The following is a 21,917-nucleotide window of genomic DNA, read 5'->3' as shown; positions in this document are numbered from 1 at the left end:
GTTGTTTCTTTGCAGGCTGTTGTTATTTGTGTTGGTCTTTTTGCCTTTTACGTTAGGAATGTAAGGGGTTAATACTGTATTTTAATGGGACATAGTGCAACATGGCATAGGTTTGTGTTTGGTGATACTACTGTACTGTATTGTTTTTACAAACCTTATTGAATAGATATTTGCACTCAAATCTGGGGACACTAAAAGTTTATTTCAAAATGAATAGGCTATGGGAAGGACAAATAAACTACTGTTATATACAAATGAATGTCTGGCTGTATTTGGCCTAGTAGTAAAAAGTGAAATAGTTTTAATATATAAATATATGAAATACCACAGCAGCTTGTACAAACATGAAAGCGTTTTACTTAATTTTTTGTTTTGTATCATACCGGCTGGATTAGTTGTATCTTTTGTTAAATGTTTGTATTGTTTTTATTACTATACGTATGATTATTAAACAGATTTGTGTTTCCTTCCCTCCATCTGGGTACCACGTCTGATCTCTGACATCTGTTTACATATTCTACCTTCTCTCGTCTGTCGTGTGTAATGTTAGCACTTATGAAGCCTTATAATGCCTTATAAACATTCATAGGTCACCTTATAGATGCAGTCATAGAGGATCATTAAAAACATCACAGTGAAGCAATAACACGCTAGGCACCTTACAAAAAGGTACCGAGCTTTGTTTTGCTTTATGGTACATGCTTCATAATGCTCTATAACATCTATAAGGGGATATTCATGTCTATTTAAGATATTAACACTTCATAATGCTCTATAACATCTATAAGTGGATATTCATGTATATAAGATATTAACACTTCATAATGCTCTATAACATCTATAAGGGGATATTCATGTATATAAGATATTAACACTTCATAATGCTCTATAACATCTATAAGGGGATAACACTTCATAAAAAGGTGCTTTAAGTAAGGTGTTGTTCAGGTATCTACAGTATATATCTATCTAAAGCTCAGTATGGGGAGGCTATGACTAGATAACAAGAGAGAGTCCAGAGAGAGACAGGAATATAGAGCAGGCTGTCCTACCGTGGTCAAAGTTCTACCTTTGTAAGTTGAATAAATGATTTTTATTTCATCAGGTTGATTTTAATGTTTGTTTCTGTATTTTCTCTCTCTAGACATGATAATCAGTAGAGACCATGCAGCAGCAAATATCATTGTCGGGAATAAACATATGTACAGATTTCCAATATAGGTATTTTTAAAACATTTTGCTCTCAAAGGGATGCTGGTCATGGTAGGATCCAAGTAAATATGGAAACACATTTCTGATACACATTTTGTCATGCAGTCACAGGGAAAGTCTAGTAAGGACTTTACAGCTATAAATAGTATTAACTCCACAAAAAGCCATGTTTCCAGGGTAGACCTTAAAAAAAGAGTTACATTTACCAAATAAATATAATATACAAGTGAGAGACATAAAAACAATATAACAAGTCAAATGGTTAATAAGTATCCTTACAAAAAGAGAATTCCACGATCTCAAATGGAAAAACAGTACAGCAATTATTTTACTGTTTAAACCATCGCCACAATACTATAGACTATAACAATTATATTATAATGATCTACTTCCTACTCTGATAAGCCCTTATTCAGTTCAACTCTACATTGGAAAAGGTACAGTATGTGCATCTTTGGAAGCTGTAATCCAATTGAAACAAATCTTTGAACAGCGCTCACATAAAGGTTCTTTATCCCAGCCAGCAGTCCCAGAAGGCCATTAGAAAAGAGTCCTTGTTGAGATGGCATAAAACTAAAGACAACACGTACATATTATAAATAAAAAACAGCCATAATATTCACCATTGCTGTTCATCTTTAATTAAGCACTTTAAAAAGCTGGCCATCTTTAATCAGAATACCATCTGAATACTGTCAAAACAATGTCAGAATACTGTAAAAACAAATACCATCAAAACACCCTCAGAATACCGTCAAAACACGGTCTCAGTCATCAGAGATGAAGTGCACCACATACAGCTTCACGTAGCTCTGATCCCACACATACAGGTGTCTGTTATTGGGGCTATAGGACAGCATGGCCAGCACCCCGCCAGGGGACCTCAGTTCAAAGGTCACGTTGACCGGTTTCCCCTTCAGGAGGTCGAAGGCGAAGGTCACACGGGTGTCCTTGGTGTCGGTGACGTAGAGTACGCCACAGGCCACGAAGGCGTTGCCGGCCTTGGTCCTAGGGTAGGTGGTGTTGATGTACGATGTGACAGAGAAGCTCTTCAGGTCCAGCTGGGCCACCATAATGCTGTCGTCCAGACTGGAGGCAAAGATGAGCCACAGGCCGTTCTCATCCGCCGCCAGCTTGAAGTAGGTCTTGGAGTTGTAGAGAAGATAGGACAGGTTGTGGTACAGAGCATTGTTGATGGTCAGGGTGTGGAGACGCTTGGACTGCAGGTCGAACCTGGGGGATGAATGTAGGGTGTAAGAAATAAACTATGTACATTTCTACATTTACCTTTGCTTTCCATTTGCTTTCCTTAGGAACTGTGCACCACAATGCCACACCAGCAGAAGAAAAGAAGAGTCTCAGGATCAGGATCATACACAGCCAGTGACATCACAAAGACAGAATATTTTTCTTCAAGACTTAAATTGCACAAGGCCAAAAAGCTTCACCTTGATAACAACTATCCATTGTTATCAGACAAATATCTAGTGCGGTAGGAGCTAAGGGATCAGTTGGATTCAAGGTTCTTTACCTGGCCAGGTTGGAGGTGCCAAACTATGGTTCTTTACCTGGCCAGGTTGGAGGTGCCAAACTATGGTTCTTTACCTGGCCAGGTTGGAGGTGCCAAACTATGGTTCTTTACCTGGCCAGGTTGGAGGTGCCAAACTATGGTTCTTTACCTGGCCAGGTTGGAGGTGCCAAACTATGGTTCTTTACCTGGCCAGGTTGGAGGTGCCAAACTATGGTTCTTTACCTGGCCAGATTGGAGGTGCCAAACTATGGTTCTTTACCTGGCCAGGTTGGAGGTGCCAAACTATGGTTCTTTACCTGGCCAGGTTGGAGGTGCCAAACTATGGTTATTTACCTGGCCAGGTTGGAGGTGCCAAACTATGGTTATTTACCTGGCCAGGTTGGAGGTGCCAAACTATGGTTATTTACCTGGCCAGGTTGGAGGTGCCAAACTATGGTTATTTACCTGGCCAGGTTGGAGGTGCCAAACTATGGTTATTTACCTGGCCAGGTTTGCCAAACTATGGTTATTTACCTGGCCAGGTTGGAGGTGCCAAACTATGGTTATTTACCTGGCCAGGTTGGAGGTGCCAAACTATGGTTATTTACCTGGCCAGGTTGGCCATGGTTATTTACCTGGCCAGGTTGGAGGTGCCAAACTATGGTTATTTACCTGGCCAGGTTGGAGGTGCCAAACTATGGTTATTTACCTGGCCAGGTTGGAGGTGCCAAACTATGGTTATTTACCTGGCCAGATTGGAGGTGCCAAACTATGGTTCTTTACCTGGCCAGGTTGGAGGTGCCAAACTGGCCAGGTTGGTTATTTACCTGGCCAGGTTGGAGGTGCCAAACTATGGTTATTTACCTGGCCAGGTTGGAGGTGCCAAACTATGGTTATTTACCTGGCCAGGTTGGAGGTGCCAAACTATGGTTATTTACCTGGCCAGGTTGGAGGTGCCAAACTATGGTTATTTACCTGGCCAGGTTGGAGGTGCCAAACTATGGTTATTTACCTGGCCAGGTTGGAGGTGCCAAACTATGGTTATTTACCTGGCCAGGTTGGAGGTGCCAAACTATGGTTATTTACCTGGCCAGGTTGGAGGTGCCAAACTATGGTTATTTACCTGGCCAGGTTGGAGGTGCCAAACTATGGTTATTTACCTGGCCAGGTTGGAGGTGCCAAACTATGGTTATTTACCTGGCCAGGTTGGAGGTGCCAAACTATGGTTCTTTACCTGGCCAGGTTGGAGGTGCCATGGTTATTTACCTGGCCAGGTTGGAGGTGCCAAACTATGGGGTTGGAGGTGCCAAACTATGGTTATTTACCTGGCCAGGTTGGAGGTGCCAAACTATGGTTATTTACCTGGCCAGGTTGGAGGTGCCAAACTATGGTTATTTACCTGGCCAGGTTGGAGGTGCCAAACTATGGTTATTTACCTGGCCAGGTTGGAGGTGCCAAACTATGGTTCTTTACCTGGCCAGGTTGGAGGTGCCAAACTATGGTTCTTTACCTGGCCAGGTTGGAGGTGCCAAACTATGGTTCTTTACCTGGCCAGGTTGGAGGTGCCAAACTATGGTTATTTACCTGGCCAGGTTGGAGGTGCCAAACTATGGTTATTTACCTGGCCAGGTTGGAGGTGCCAAACTATGGTTATTTACCTGGCCAGGTTGGAGGTGCCAAACTATGGTTCTTTACCTGGCCAGGTTGGTGGTTCCAGCGATGTGATAGTAGAAGGATCCGTTATGAACGGCATGGCCACACCCCTGGTAGAACTTCCTGCCGTCGATGACCTCACTGGTGGCATTCTGGAATGAGGCGATGCTCTTATACTCCTTCACCGTGCGACCTGGAGACATAGCATTGGTTGTTATGTGAGTGTGTAGGAGGTACCAGAGAAGTGCTAAAGATAATGTGATTGGCTGTTGCCTGCGTTTGGCTGGTACCAGAGAAATGCTAAAGACATTTGATTGGCTGTTGTGTGAGTTTGGGAGGTACCAGAGAAATGTTCGGCCACCCAGATGCGTTTGTCGTTCAGCACTGCCGTGTCTTCCATCCACGTTCCGAACGTACTCTCCATCTTAGATATGTTACGGGGGTTGATCAGTGACTTGATGATGCACTCTGAGGGACAGAAGATAAAACATTTGTTGTTTAATTGATTGATAGATTGATTGGTTTGCATATTCAGTCACATTAAGATTTTGTCTGAGGGTTTTTCAACAAATTCTTCAAGTCATTGTACCATTTTTCTTATTTAGTGGTATCTCTTGTAACTTCCCAGCCTCTTTGGCAGACAGAGTCCCATCGTTTGGTACAGCATGTGATTGATCTGAAATAGTCAATGATAATGAAAGAAGTGATGATGTTAGAATCAGTATGAGAGTTGGTGGTGGGTAGAGGAACTGTAGTATAGATAGTAACAGGCTGGGGGGGGGTAGATACAGGAGTTGGGTAGGATAAGTAGCGGTGTGCAGGGTAGTTACCCACCCAGGGTCTGGGCAGCGTGGATGGGAAGATTGGCCCGGTGACTCCTGTTTCTGGGGGGCCCCTGGGGTCCTTGTGGGCCAGGAGGTCCAGGAGGGCCAATGGGGCCTGGAGTACCAGGAGGACCTGGGGGGCCTAGACAGACCCGAAAGACAAGGATTTTCACAATCACGTTGTATTTCAAGTAGAGCTGTCCAGGCATAAACTGGATGGACTGGTCATGAAACAGGATAGGGCTTGCCCACACTAATGTCGCAACACATACAGGTACCTTAAGTGTTGTGCTAAGACCACATTAATTTGCAGATCTAATGAAGCTCTGTTAAGATTTTGCAATAAAGGTATGTGCTTAACCATTTGAGTGTACAATGGTGACAGTACAGCAAGTCTCATCATGTACTTTAGGAGTCATAGTGATGTTGTAATTGTGAGGTATCTAATATAGACAGTGGACATTGTCATTTCTGTCCGTTCTTACCCTCCAAGATGACATCGTTGGATGATTGTGTATTTTCTCCTGCGGGTCCAGGTTCTCCTCTGTCTCCTTTCTCCCCTGGCTCACCTTTCTCACCTGTGAAGGAACACGGTTATCGTTTTTCATATGTGCAGGTGATTTACAAACTCTAACTTGAGACATGGAATGGAACAGGAATTCATAAAGGCCTGTTCCAAAAATAAACCATGGCTTCATAAGATTCTCAAAGACCACAATCAAATGAGTCAAGCTTGTGTAATGTGCGAGACGTGGTTTCTTATATCTGAGCTACTGTTAAGAAAAGAGTTCCCACAATGTGAACTAGACATGGGTCTACTAAATCTTCGCTTCAGTCTGGAAATTCCAAGGAATCGTCAAGTCAAAGCCTTTCCAGTAAACCATGAACCATTCCATTCACTTCTCCTAGGCTGCTAAATATTGTCTATTTAGTGCCCTACTTTTCAGCAGGGCCCATTGGGCTCTGGTCAAAAGTAGTGCACTATATAGGAAATAGGGTGTGAATCATGTCCTTCCCTCCTGAGGAACGCACCAGTGGGCTGATGGGAGAATGAGGTTTACAGCCCATTCAAGAGCAGCCCAAAACCACAGAGTCATGAATAACATTAGTCTACTGTGGGACAGAAGAGCAGTTTACTTTCTTCCTCCGTTTCCGGTTCTATGGTGGTTCCACCACAGTGGAAAACATTATTCAGCATTGTGACACCACATATCTCATAGATCTGAATGGCTGTCCAATGACAGTTGGAAATAAGATAGGCGAAAGAAAGTGTTATGTGGAGATCTGTGTGTATCTTATGTGTGTATCTGGGTGCACTGTGGGGTAATTGTGTGCAAGTGTAGGTGTGTAAGTGTGTGCATGTGTGTGTCTGAATATATGTGTGTGGTGGCTTGTGTGTCTGAGGTTGTGTGTGTTAGAGTGCATGTTATTGACCCTGAGGAGATCTGCTCTACCCTTTCTATGTTCTATTATCTCCCTCTTTACAGTCACAGAACCAGGCAGAGCCCCAGGTAACAATACATAATGGACACATCAGATGATAGACAGAGAGATACAATGAGGCAGAAAATAGAGAATAAGAATGATTCTCTCTGTTACTGTAAAAGGGTCTTTCACTCCATACCTCTCTTCCCTCGTTTTCCATCAGCCCCAGGCAGTCCATCTAGTCCTGGGATGCCATCAGTGCCATTGTGCCCCGGCAGACCATGCAGGCCAGGTAGCCCTGCCATACATACATTACAACCACAGTACTTTACATGGTCAGGCAGCCCTATCATATACAAACACGTTACAACCACGGTACTTTACATGGTCAGGCAGCCCTACCATATACAAACACATTACAACCACAATACTTTACATGGTCAGGCAGACCTACCATATACAAACACATTACAACCACAGTACTTTACATGGTCAGGCAGCTCTATCATACATACATTACAACTACAGTACTTTACATGGTCAGGCAGCCCTACCATATACAAACACATTACAACCACAATACTTTACATGGTCAGGCAGACCTACCATATACAAAAACATTACAACCACAGTACTTTACATGGTCAGGCAGCTCTATCATACATACATTACAACCACAGTACTTTACATGGTCAGGCAGCCCTATCATACATACATTACAACCACAGTACTTTACATGGTCAGGCAGCCCTACCATATACAAACAAATTACAACCACAGTACTTTACATGGTCAGGCAGCTCTATCATATACAAACACATTACAACCACAGTACTGTACATGGTCAGACAGCCCTATCATACATACATTACAACCACAGTACTGTACATGGTCAGACAGCCCTATCATACATACATTACAACCACAGTACTTTACATGGTCAGACAGCCCTATCATACATACATTACAACCACAGTACTTGACATGGTCAGACAGCCCTATCATACATACATTACAACCACAGTACTGTACATGGTCAGACAGCCCTATCATACATACATTACAACCACAGTACTGTACATGGTCAGACAGCCCTATCATACATACATTACAACCACAGTACTGTACATGGTCAGACAGCCCTATCATACATACATTACAACCACAGTACTTTACATGGTCAGACAGCCCTATCATACATACATTACAACCACAGTACTTTACAAGGCCATGCAGCCCTATCATATGTCACGCCTTGGTCTTAGTATTTTGTGTTTTCTTTAATTATTTGTTCAGGCCAGGGTGTGACATGGGGTTATTGTATTGTCGTATTGTTTTTTTTGTAGGCATTGGGATTGTGGTTGATTAGGGGTGTGTCGAGTATAGGCTTGGCTGCCTGAGGTGGTTCTCAATCAGAGTCAGGTGATTCTTGTTGTCTCTGATGGGGAACCGTATTTAGGTAGCCTGGGTTTCACTTTGTATTTCGTGGGTGATTGTTCCTGTCTCTGTGTAGTGTTCACCAGATAGGCTGTATAGGTTTCACGTTCTGTTTGTTGTTTTTGTATTTATTAGTTATTTCATGTATCGTTCCGTTTTTCTTCCTTAAAGACATGAGTAACCACCACGCTGCATTTCGGTCCGACTCTCTTTCTACAAACGAAGAATGCCGTTACATCATATACAAACACATTACAACCACAGTACTTTACATGGTCAGGCAGACCTATCATAAATACATTACAACCACAGTACTTTACACGGTCAGGCAGCCCTATCATATATACATTACAACCACAGTACTTTCCATGGTCAGGCAGCCCTATCATAACTACATTACAACCACAGTATTTAAATGGTCAGTCAGGCAGCCCTATCATACATACATTACAACCACATTACTTTACAAGGCCAGGCAGCCTTATCATATACAAACACATTACAACCACAGGACTTTACATGGTCAGGCAGACCTATTACACATACATTACAACCACATTACATTACATGGTCAGGCAGACCTATCATATACAACACATTACAACCACAGTACTTTACATGGTCAGGCAGCCCTATCATATACAAACACATTACAACCACAGGACTTTACATGGTCAGGCAGCCCTATCATATACAAACACATTACAACCACATTACTTTACATGGTCAGGCAGACCTATCATATACAACACATTGCAACCACAGTACTTTACATGGTCAGGTAGCCATGCTTTTACACCTGCATTGTTTGCTGTTTGGGGTTTTAGGCTGGGTTTCTGTACAGCACTTTGAGATATCAGCTGATGTACGAAGGGCTATATAAATAAATTTGATTTGATTTGATTTTGATTTGATTCATACATACATTACAACCACATTACTTTACATGGTCAGGCAGCCCTATCATAAATACATTACAACCATATTACTTTACATGGTCAGGCAGCCTTATCATACATACATTACAACCACAGTACTTTACATGGTCAGGCAGCCCTATCATAACTACATTACAACCATATTACTTTACATAGTCAGGCAGCCATATCATAACTACATTACAACCATATTACTTTACATGGTCAGGCAGCCATATAATAAATACATTACAACCATATTACTTTACATGGTCAGGCAGACCTATCATATACAAACACATTACAACCACTGTAATTTACATGGTCAGGTAGCCCTATCATACATACATTACAACCACATTACTTTACATGGTCAGGCAGCCTTATCATAAATACATTACAACCACAGTACTTTACATGGTCAGGCAGCACTATCATAAATACATTACAACCACAGTACTTTACATGGTCAGGCAGCCCTATCATATACAAACACATTACAACCACAGTACTTTACATGGTCAGGCAGCCCTATCATAAATACATTACAACCATATTACTTTACATGGTCAGGCAGTCTTATCATAAATACATTACAACCACAGGACTTTACACGGTCAGGCAGCCCTATCATAAATACATTACAACCACAGTACTTTCCATGGTCAGGCAGCCTTATCATATACAAACACATTACAACCACAGGACTTTACATGGTCAGGCAGACCTATCATATACAGCACATTACAACCACAGTACTTTACATGGTCAGGCAGCCCTATCATATACAAACACATTACAACCACAGGACTTTACATGGTCAGGCAGCCCTATCATATACAAACACATTACAACCACATTACTTTACATGGTCAGGCAGACCTATCATATATATCACATTACAACCACAGTACTTTACATGGTCAGGCAGCCCTACCATATACAAACACATTACAACCACAGGACTTTACATGGTCAGGCAGCCCTATCATATACAAACACATTACAACCACATTACTTTACATGGTCAGGCAGACCTATCATATACAACACATTGCAACCACAGTACTTTACATGGTCAGGTAGCCCTATCATACATACATTACAACCACATTACTTTACATGGTCAGGCAGCCCTATCATAAATACATTACAACCATATTACTTTACATGGTCAGGCAGCCTTATCATACATACATTACAACCACAGTACTTTACATGGTCAGGCAGCCCTATCATAACTACATTACAACCATATTACTTTACATAGTCAGGCAGCCATATCATAACTACATTACAACCATATTACTTTACATGGTCAGGCAGCCATATAATAAATACATTACAACCATATTACTTTACATGGTCAGGCAGACCTATCATATACAAACACATTACAACCACTGTAATTTACATGGTCAGGTAGCCCTATCATACATACATTACAACCACATTACTTTACATGGTCAGGCAGCCTTATCATAAATACATTACAACCACAGTACTTTACATGGTCAGGCAGCACTATCATAAATACATTACAACCACAGTACTTTACATGGTCAGGCAGCCCTATCATATACAAACACATTACAACCACAGTACTTTACATGGTCAGGCAGCCCTATCATAAATACATTACAACCATATTACTTTACATGGTCAGGCAGTCTTATCATAAATACATTACAACCACAGGACTTTACACGGTCAGGCAGCCCTATCATAAATACATTACAACCACAGTACTTTCCATGGTCAGGCAGCCCTATCATATACAAACACATTACAACCACAGGACTTTACATGGTCAGGCAGACCTATCATATACAGCACATTACAACCACAGTACTTTACATGGTCAGGCAGCCCTATCATATACAAACACATTACAACCACAGGACTTTACATGGTCAGGCAGCCCTATCATATACAAACACATTACAACCACATTACTTTACATAGTCAGGCAGACCTATCATATATATCACATTACAACCACAGTACTTTACATGGTCAGGCAGCCCTACCATATACAAACACATTACAACCACAGGACTTTACATGGTCAGGCAGCCCTATCATATACAAACACATTACAACCACATTACTTTACATGGTCAGGCAGACCTATTATATACAACACATTACAACCACAGTACTTTACATGGTCAGGCAGCCCTATCATACATACATTACAACCACGGTACTTTACATGGTCAGGCAGCCCTATCATATACTAACACATTACAACCACAGTACTTTACATGGTCAGGTAGCCCTATCATACATACATTACAACCACATTACTTTACATGGTCAGGCAGCCCTATCATAACTACATTACAACCACAGTATTTTAAATGGTCAGGCAGCCCTATCATACATACATTACAACCACATTACTTTACATGGTCAGGCAGCCCTATCATAACTACATTACAACCATATTACTTTACATGGTCAGGCAGCCATATCATAAATACATTACAACCATATTACTTTACATGGTCAGGCAGCCCTATCATACATACTTTACAACCACAGTACTGTACGTGGTCAGGCAGCCCTATCATATACAAACACATTACAACCACAGTATTTTAAATGGTCAGGCAGCCCTATCATATACAAACACATTACAACCACAGTACTTTATATGGTCAGGTAGCCCTATCATACATACATTACAACCACATTACTTTATATGGTCAGGCAGCCCTATCATAAATACATTACAACCATATTACTTTACATGGTCAGGCAGCCATATCATAACTACATTACAACCATATTACTTTACATGGTCAGGCAGCCCTATCATAAATACATTACAACCATATTACTTTACATGGTCAGGCAGACCTATCATATACAAACACATTACAACCACTGTAATTTACATGGTCAGGCAGCCCTATCATAAATACATTACAACCATATTACTTTACATGGTCAGGCAGCCTTATCATAAATACATTACAACCACAGTACTTTACATGGTCAGGCAGCACTATAATAAATACATTACAACCATATTACTTTACATGGTAAGGCAGCCTTATCATACAACACATTACAACCACAATACTTTACATGGTCAGGCAGCCCTATCATATACAAACACATTACAACCACAGGACTTTACATGGTCAGGCAGCCCTATCATATACAAACACATTACAACCACATTACTTTACATGGTCAGGCAGACCTATCATATACAACACATTACAACCATATTACTTTACATGGTCAGGCAGCCTTATCATACATACATTACAACCACAGTACTTTACATGGTCAGGCAGCCCTATCATAACTACATTACAACCATATTACTTTACATGGTCAGTCAGCCATATCATAACTACATTACAACCATATTACTTTACATGGTCAGGCAGCCATATAATAAATACATTACAACCATATTACTTTACATGGTCAGGCAGACCTATCATATACAAACACATTACAACCACTGTAATTTACATGGTCAGGTAGCCCTATCATACATACATTACAACCACATTACTTTACATGGTCAGGCAGCCTTATCATAAATACATTACAACCACAGTACTTTACATGGTCAGGCAGCCCTATCATATACAAACACATTACAACCACAGTACTTTACATGGTCAGGCAGCCCTATCATAAATACATTACAACCATATTACTTTACATGGTCAGGCAGTCTTATCATAAATACATTACAACCACAGGACTTTACACGGTCAGGCAGCCCTATCATAAATACATTACAACCACAGTACTTTCCATGGTCAGGCAGCCTTATCATATACAAACACATTACAACCACAGGACTTTACATGGTCAGGCAGCCCTATCATATACAAACACATTACAACCACAGGACTTTACATGGTCAGGCAGCCCTATCATATACAAACACATTACAACCACATTACTTTACATGGTCAGGCAGACCTATCATATATATCACATTACAACCACAGTACTTTACATGGTCAGGCAGCCCTACCATATACAAACACATTACAACCACAGGACTTTACATGGTCAGGCAGCCCTATCATATACAAACACATTACAACCACATTACTTTACATGGTCAGGCAGACCTATTATATACAACACATTACAACCACAGTACTTTACATGGTCAGGCAGCCCTATCATACATACATTACAACCACATTACTTTACATGGTCAGGCAGCCCTATCATAACTACATTACAACCACAGTATTTTAAATGGTCAGGCAGCCCTATCATACATACATTACAACCACATTACTTTACATGGTCAGGCAGCCCTATCATAACTACATTACAACCATATTACTTTACATGGTCAGGCAGCCATATCATAAATACATTACAACCATATTACTTTACATGGTCAGGCAGCCCTATCATACATACTTTACAACCACAGTACTTTACGTGGTCAGGCAGCCCTATCATATACAAACACATTACAACCACAGTATTTTAAATGGTCAGGCAGCCCTATCATATACAAACACATTACAACCACAGTACTTTACATGGTCAGGTAGCCCTATCATACATACATTACAACCACATTACTTTACATGGTCAGGCAGCCCTATCATAAATACATTACAACCATATTACTTTACATGGTCAGGCAGCCATATAATAACTACATTACAACCACATTACTTTACATGGTCAGGCAGCCCTATCATAACTACATTACAACCATATTACTTTACATGGTCAGGCAGCCATATCATAAATACATTACAACCATATTACTTTACATGGTCAGGCAGCCCTATCATACATACTTTACAACCACAGTACTGTACGTGGTCAGGCAGCCCTATCATATACAAACACATTACAACCACAGTATTTTAAATGGTCAGGCAGCCCTATCATATACAAACACATTACAACCACAGTACTTTATATGGTCAGGTAGCCCTATCATACATACATTACAACCACATTACTTTATATGGTCAGGCAGCCATATCATAACTACATTACAACCATATTACTTTACATGGTCAGGCAGACCTATCATATACAAACACATTACAACCACTGTAATTTACATGGTCAGGCAGCCCTATCATAAATACATTACAACCATATTACTTTACATGGTCAGGCAGCCTTATCATAAATACATTACAACCACAGTACTTTACATGGTCAGGCAGCACTATAATAAATACATTACAACCATATTACTTTACATGGTAAGGCAGCCTTATCATACAACACATTACAACCACATTACTTTACATGGTCAGGCAGCCCTATCATATACAAACACATTACAACCACAGGACTTTACATGGTCAGGCAGCCCTATCATATACAAACACATTACAACCACATTACTTTACATGGTCAGGCAGACCTATCATATACAACACATTACAACCATATTACTTTACATTGTCAGGCAGCCTTATCATACATACATTACAACCACAGTACTTTACATGGTCAGGCAGCCCTATCATAACTACATTACAACCATATTACTTTACATGGTCAGTCAGCCATATCATAACTACATTACAACCATATTACTTTACATGGTCAGGCAGCCTATAATAAATACATTACAACCATATTACTTTACATGGTCAGGCAGACCTATCATATACAAACACATTACAACCACTGTAATTTACATGGTCAGGTAGCCCTATCATACATACATTACAACCACATTACTTTACATGGTCAGGCAGCCTTATCATAAATACATTACAACCACAGTACTTTACATGGTCAGGCAGCCCTATCATATACAAACACATTACAACCACAGTACTTTACATGGTCAGGCAGCCCTATCATAAATACATTACAACCATATTACTTTACATGGTCAGGCAGTCTTATCATAAATACATTACAACCACAGGACTTTACACGGTCAGGCAGCCCTATCATAAATACATTACAACCACAGTACTTTCCATGGTCAGGCAACCTTATCATATACAAACACATTACAACCACAGGACTTTACATGGTCAGGCAGACCTATCATATACAGCACATTACAACCACAGTACTTTACATGGTCAGGCAGCCCTATCATATACAAACACATTACAACCACAGGACTTTACATGGTCAGGCAGCCCTATCATATACAAACACATTACAACCACATTACTTTACATGGTCAGGCAGACCTATCATATATATCACATTACAACCACAGTACTTTACATGGTCAGGCAGCCCTACCATATACAAACACATTACAACCACAGGACTTTACATGGTCAGGCAGCCCTATCATATACAAACACATTACAACCACATTACTTTACATGGTCAGGCAGACCTATTATATACAACACATTACAACCACAGTACTTTACATGGTCAGGCAGCCCTATCATACATACATTACAACCACATTACTTTACATGGTCAGGCAGCCCTATCATAACTACATTACAACCACAGTATTTTAAATGGTCAGGCAGCCCTATCATACATACATTACAACCACATTACTTTACATGGTCAGGCAGCCCTATCATAACTACATTACAACCATATTACTTTACATGGTCAGGCAGCCATATCATAAATACATTACAACCATATTACTTTACATGGTCAGGCAGCCCTATCATACATACTTTACAACCACAGTACTTTACGTGGTCAGGCAGCCCTATCATATACAAACACATTACAACCACAGTATTTTAAATGGTCAGGCAGCCCTATCATATACAAACACATTACAACCACAGTACTTTACATGGTCAGGTAGCCCTATCATACATACATTACAACCACATTACTTTACATGGTCAGGCAGCCCTATCATAAATACATTACAACCATATTACTTTACATGGTCAGGCAGCCATATCATAACTACATTACAACCATATTACTTTACATGGTCAGGCAGTCCTATCATAAATACATTACAACCATATTACTTTACATGGTCAGGCAGACCTATCATATACAAACACATTACAACCACTGTAATTTACATGGTCAGGTAGCCCTATCATACATACATTACAACCACATTACTTTACATGGTCAGGCAGCCTTATCATAAATACATTACAACCACAGTACTTTACATGGTCAGGCAGCCCTATCATATACAAACACATTACAACCACAGTACTTTACATGGTCAGGCAGCCCTATCATAAATACATTACAACCATATTACTTTACATGGTCAGGCAGTCTTATCATAAATACATTACAACCACAGGACTTTACATGGTCAGGCAGCCCTATCATATACAAACACATTACAACCACATTACTTTACATGGTCAGGCAGACCTATCATATATATCACATTACAACCACAGTACTTTACATGGTCAGGCAGCCCTACCATATACAAACACATTACAACCACAGGACTTTACATGGTCAGGCAGCCCTATCATATACAAACACATTACAACCACATTACTTTACATGGTCAGGCAGACCTATTATATACAACACATTACAACCACAGTACTTTACATGGTCAGGCAGCCCTATCATACATACATTACAACCACATTACTTTACATGGTCAGGCAGCCCTATCATAACTACATTACAACCACAGTATTTTAAATGGTCAGGCAGCCCTATCATACATACATTACAACCACATTACTTTACATGGTCAGGCAGCCCTATCATAACTACATTACAACCATATTACTTTACATGGTCAGGCAGCCATATCATAAATACATTACAACCATATTACTTTACATGGTCAGGCAGCCCTATCATACATACTTTACAACCACAGTACTTTACGTGGTCAGGCAGCCCTATCATATACAAACACATTACAACCACAGTATTTTAAATGGTCAGGCAGCCCTATCATATACAAACACATTACAACCACAGTACTTTACATGGTCAGGTAGCCCTATCATACATACATTACAACCACATTACTTTACATGGTCAGGCAGCCCTATCATAAATACATTACAACCATATTACTTTACATGGTCAGGCAGCCATATCATAACTACATTACAACCATATTACTTTACATGGTCAGGCAGTCCTATCATAAATACATTACAACCATATTACTTTACATGGTCAGGCAGACCTATCATATACAAACACATTACAACCACTGTAATTTACATGGTCAGGCAGCCCTATCATAAATACATTACAACCATATTACTTTACATGGTCAGGCAGTCTTATCATAAATACATTACAACCACAGTACTTTACATGGTCAGGCAGCACTATAATAAATACATTACAACCATATTACTTTACATGGTAAGGCAGCCTTATCATACAACACATTACAACCACAGGACTTTACATGGTCAGGCAGCCCTATCATATACAAACACATTACAACCACATTACTTCACATGGTCAGGCAGACCTATCATATACAACACATTACATCCACAGTACTTTACATGGTCAGGTAGCCCTATCATACATACATTACAACCACATTACTTTACATGGTCAGGCAGCCCTATCATAAATACATTACAACCATATTACTTTACATGGTCAGGCAGCCTTATCATACATACATTACAACCACAGTACTTTACATGGTCAGGCAGCCCTATCATAACTACATTACAACCATATTACTTTACATGGTAAGGCAGCCCTATCATATACAAACACATTACAACCACATTACTTCACATGGTCAGGCAGACCTATCATATACAACACATTACATCCACAGTACTTTACATGGTCAGGTAGCCCTATCATATACAAACACATTACAACCACATTACTTCACATGGTCAGGCAGACCTATCATATACAACACATTACATCCACAGTACTTTACATGGTCAGGTAGCCCTATCATACATACATTACAACCACATTACTTTACATGGTCAGGCAGCCCTATCATAAATACATTACAACCACAGTATTTTAAATGGTCAGGCAGCCCTATCATACATACATTACAACCATATTACTTTACATGGTCAGGCAGCCCTATCATAACTACATTACAACCATATTACTTTACATGGTCAGGCAGCCATATCATAAATACATTACAACCATATTACTTTACATGGTCAGGCAGCCCTATCATACATACTTTACAACCACAGTACTTTACGTGGTCAGGCAGCCCTATCATATACAAACACATTACAACCACAGTATTTTAAATGGTCAGGCAGCCCTATCATATACAAACACATTACAACCACAGTACTTTACATGGTCAGGTAGCCCTATCATACATACATTACAACCACATTACTTTACATGGTCAGGCAGCCCTATCATAAATACATTACAACCATATTACTTTACATGGTCAGGCAGCCATATCATAACTACATTACAACCATATTACTTTACATGGTCAGGCAGTCCTATCATAAATACATTACAACCATATTACTTTACATGGTCAGGCAGACCTATCATATACAAACACATTACAACCACTGTAATTTACATGGTCAGGCAGCCCTATCATAAATACATTACAACCATATTACTTTACATGGTCAGGCAGCCTTATCATAAATACATTACAACCACAGTACTTTACATGGTCAGGCAGCACTATAATAAATACATTACAACCATATTACTTTACATGGTAAGGCAGCCTTATCATACAACACATTACAACCACAGGACTTTACATGGTCAGGCAGCCCTATCATATACAAACACATTACAACCACATTACTTCACATGGTCAGGCAGACCTATCATATACAACACATTACATCCACAGTACTTTACATGGTCAGGTAGCCCTATCATACATACATTACAACCACATTACTTTACATGGTCAGGCAGCCCTATCATAAATACATTACAACCATATTACTTTACATGGTCAGGCAGCCTTATCATACATACATTACAACCACAGTACTTTACATGGTCAGGCAGCCCTATCATAACTACATTACAACCATATTACTTTACATGGTAAGGCAGCCTTATCATACAACACATTACAACCACAGGACTTTACATGGTCAGGCAGCCCTATCATATACAAACACATTACAACCACATTACTTCACATGGTCAGGCAGACCTATCATATACAACACATTACATCCACAGTACTTTACATGGTCAGGTAGCCCTATCATACATACATTACAACCACATTACTTTACATGGTCAGGCAGCCCTATCATAAATACATTACAACCATATTACTTTACATGGTCAGGCAGCCTTATCATACATACATTACAACCACAGTACTTTACATGGTCAGGCAGCCCTATCATAACTACATTACAACCATATTACTTTACATGGTCAGGCAGCCATATCATAACTACATTACAACCATATTACTTTACATGGTCAGGCAGCCATATAATAAATACATTACAACCATATTACTTTACATGGTCAGGCAGACCTATCATATACAAACACATTACAACCACTGTACTTTACATGGTCAGGTAGCCCTGTCATACATACATTACAACCACATTACTTTACATGGTCAGGCAGCCTTATCATAAATACATTACAACCACAGTACTTTACATGGTCAGGCAGCACTATCATAAATACATTACAACCACAGTACTTTACATGGTCAGGCAGCCCTATCATATACAAACACATTACAACCACAGTACTTTACATGGTCAGGCAGCCCTATCATAAATACATTACAACCATATTACTTTCCATGGTCAGGCAGCCTTATCATATACAAACACATTACAACCACAGGACTTTACATGGTCAGGCAGACCTATTATACATACATTACAACCACATTACTTTACATGGTCAGGCAGACCTATCATATACAACACATTACAACCACAGTACTTTACATGGTCAGGCAGCCCTATCATATACAAACACATTACAACCACAGGACTTTACATGGTCAGGCAGCCCTATCATATACAAACACATTACAACCACATTACTTTACATGGTCAGGCAGACCTATCATATACATCACATTACAACCACAGTACTTTACATGGTCAGGCAGCCCTATCATATACAAACACATTACAACCACATTACTTTACATGGTCAGGCAGACCTATTATATACAACACATTACAACCACAGTACTTTACATGGTCAGGCAGCCCTATCATACATACATTACAACCATGGTACTTTACATGTTCAGGCAACCCTATCATATACAAACACATTACAACCACAGTACTTTACATGGTCAGGTAGCCCTATCATACATACATTACAACCACATTACTTTACATGGTCAGGCAGCCCTATCATAACTACATTACAACCACAGTATTTTAAATGGTCAGGCAGCCCTATCATACATACATTACAACCACATTACTTTACATGGTCAGGCAGCCCTATCATAACTACATTACAACCATATTACTTTACATGGTCAGGCAGCCATATCATAAATACATTACAACCATATTACTTTACATGGTCAGGCAGCCCTATCATATACAAACACATTACAACCACAGTATTTTAAATGGTCAGGCAGCCCTATCATATACAAACACATTACAACCACAGTACTTTACATGGTCAGGTAGCCCTATCATACATACATTACAACCACATTACTTTACATGGTCAGGCAGCCCTATCATAAATACATTACAACCACAGTACTTTACATGGTCAGGCAGACCTATTATACATACATTTCAACCACATGACTTTACATGGTCAGGCAGCCCTATCATATACAAACACATTACAACCACAGTACTTTACATGGTCAGGCAGCCCTATCATAAATACATTACAGCCACAGTACTTTACATGGTCAGGCAGACCTATTATACATACATTACAACCACAGTACTTTACATGGTCAGGCAGACCTATTATACATACATTTCAACCACATTACTTTACATGGTCTGGCAGCCCTATCATATACAAACACATTACTACCACAGTGCTTTACATGTTCTGGCAGCCCTATCATACATACATTACAACCATGCAGGAGTAATATCAGTAAGTACAGATGCATATCCGTGGGCAAAACATTTAATAAATACACTATCTTAAGCAATATCCCAGAGATGCTCTGGAAGAGTCCTTGGGATACTTAACATTATGTGGGGGTCCAGTGTGTTTTCTGTTATTTTGCCATGGTTACACCAAGTTACTGGGATATGCTTATGGGTCACTCTAGCAAAAAGCTGTGGCATGGCTAAAAAGGGATTGAGTTATGAATCTTTAAAGTGTTTAATCAGTTGACAACTTACCAGGGGGTCCAGGAGGTCCGGGTGGTCCTACAACACAACATAGAGAGATCAGGGGATGATAACGCACTGCACCTTGACTGGTGAGAACGTGTTGGAGAATGTGTACAATTATTATCACTGTTCTTGTCATTATTGGGACATACCAGCTATGCAGACACCCTTGGTGCTGTTACAGATATCCAACAACACTTTGACCTGGAAACAAACAAACAAATAAACCCCTTTTATTGAGGAAGAGAAGAAACAAGATGTGAACAGCAGGTCTTCACATTTTAGCATGTACAAACATTTCAGTAGAATACAATAGAATAGAATAAATGAAACTATATACAAATGACATAACAGACTTTAACACAGTTTTGTCTTTAACAAGAGTCATGAATTTAGTCTGTTAAGAGTCTGTTCATTGTTTTTCTATGACTGTTTGTTCTAGCTGTAGAACACAGCTTTTTCTCTTTCAAACGGATCATGTATATAAATTCCAGTGCTTACGTCTGAGATGCTCACTACATACCTCAGCACCCACACACACACGCACACGCGCGTATACAAAGAGAGATGGATAGCCAAGCTTACCGGCACCATAGAATAGGTCATCATCATCATCATGTCGTCCTGTATCTCAGTCTTCTGGAAGCCCTTTGTCTTCCTGTGTTTGTGGTTCAGCTCATGTCTCATCTTC

General features: G+C 40.0%; 1 protein-coding gene across 1 annotated transcript in view; it reads right to left on the bottom strand.

Annotated features, from left to right (window-relative positions):
* Positions 1-63: 63 nt before the first annotated feature.
* gldn (gliomedin) overlaps positions 64-21,917 on the bottom strand; it is a 23,391-nt gene continuing 1,537 nt past the window's right edge. Inside the window, exons 2-11 of the mRNA XM_046333065.1 lie at positions 21,812-21,917; positions 21,379-21,430; positions 21,236-21,262; positions 6,824-6,922; positions 5,685-5,777; positions 5,210-5,341; positions 4,965-5,051; positions 4,718-4,843; positions 4,418-4,568; positions 64-2,445 (exon numbers count right to left, since the gene is read on the bottom strand). The exon at positions 21,812-21,917 is cut by the window's right edge and continues 523 nt beyond it. Coding sequence (XP_046189021.1) covers positions 1,980-2,445; positions 4,418-4,568; positions 4,718-4,843; positions 4,965-5,051; positions 5,210-5,341; positions 5,685-5,777; positions 6,824-6,922; positions 21,236-21,262; positions 21,379-21,430; positions 21,812-21,917 — 1,339 coding nt within the window. The 3' untranslated portion in view covers positions 64-1,979. The remainder of the gene's footprint in view (positions 2,446-4,417; positions 4,569-4,717; positions 4,844-4,964; positions 5,052-5,209; positions 5,342-5,684; positions 5,778-6,823; positions 6,923-21,235; positions 21,263-21,378; positions 21,431-21,811) is intronic.

This window comes from Oncorhynchus gorbuscha, unplaced genomic scaffold (genome assembly GCF_021184085.1).
Source record: "Oncorhynchus gorbuscha isolate QuinsamMale2020 ecotype Even-year unplaced genomic scaffold, OgorEven_v1.0 Un_scaffold_333, whole genome shotgun sequence".
Classification (NCBI taxonomy): domain Eukaryota; kingdom Metazoa; phylum Chordata; class Actinopteri; order Salmoniformes; family Salmonidae; genus Oncorhynchus; species Oncorhynchus gorbuscha.
Note: the sequence above shows the minus strand (reverse complement) of the source record. Positions and strands in the feature narration are given on the sequence as shown.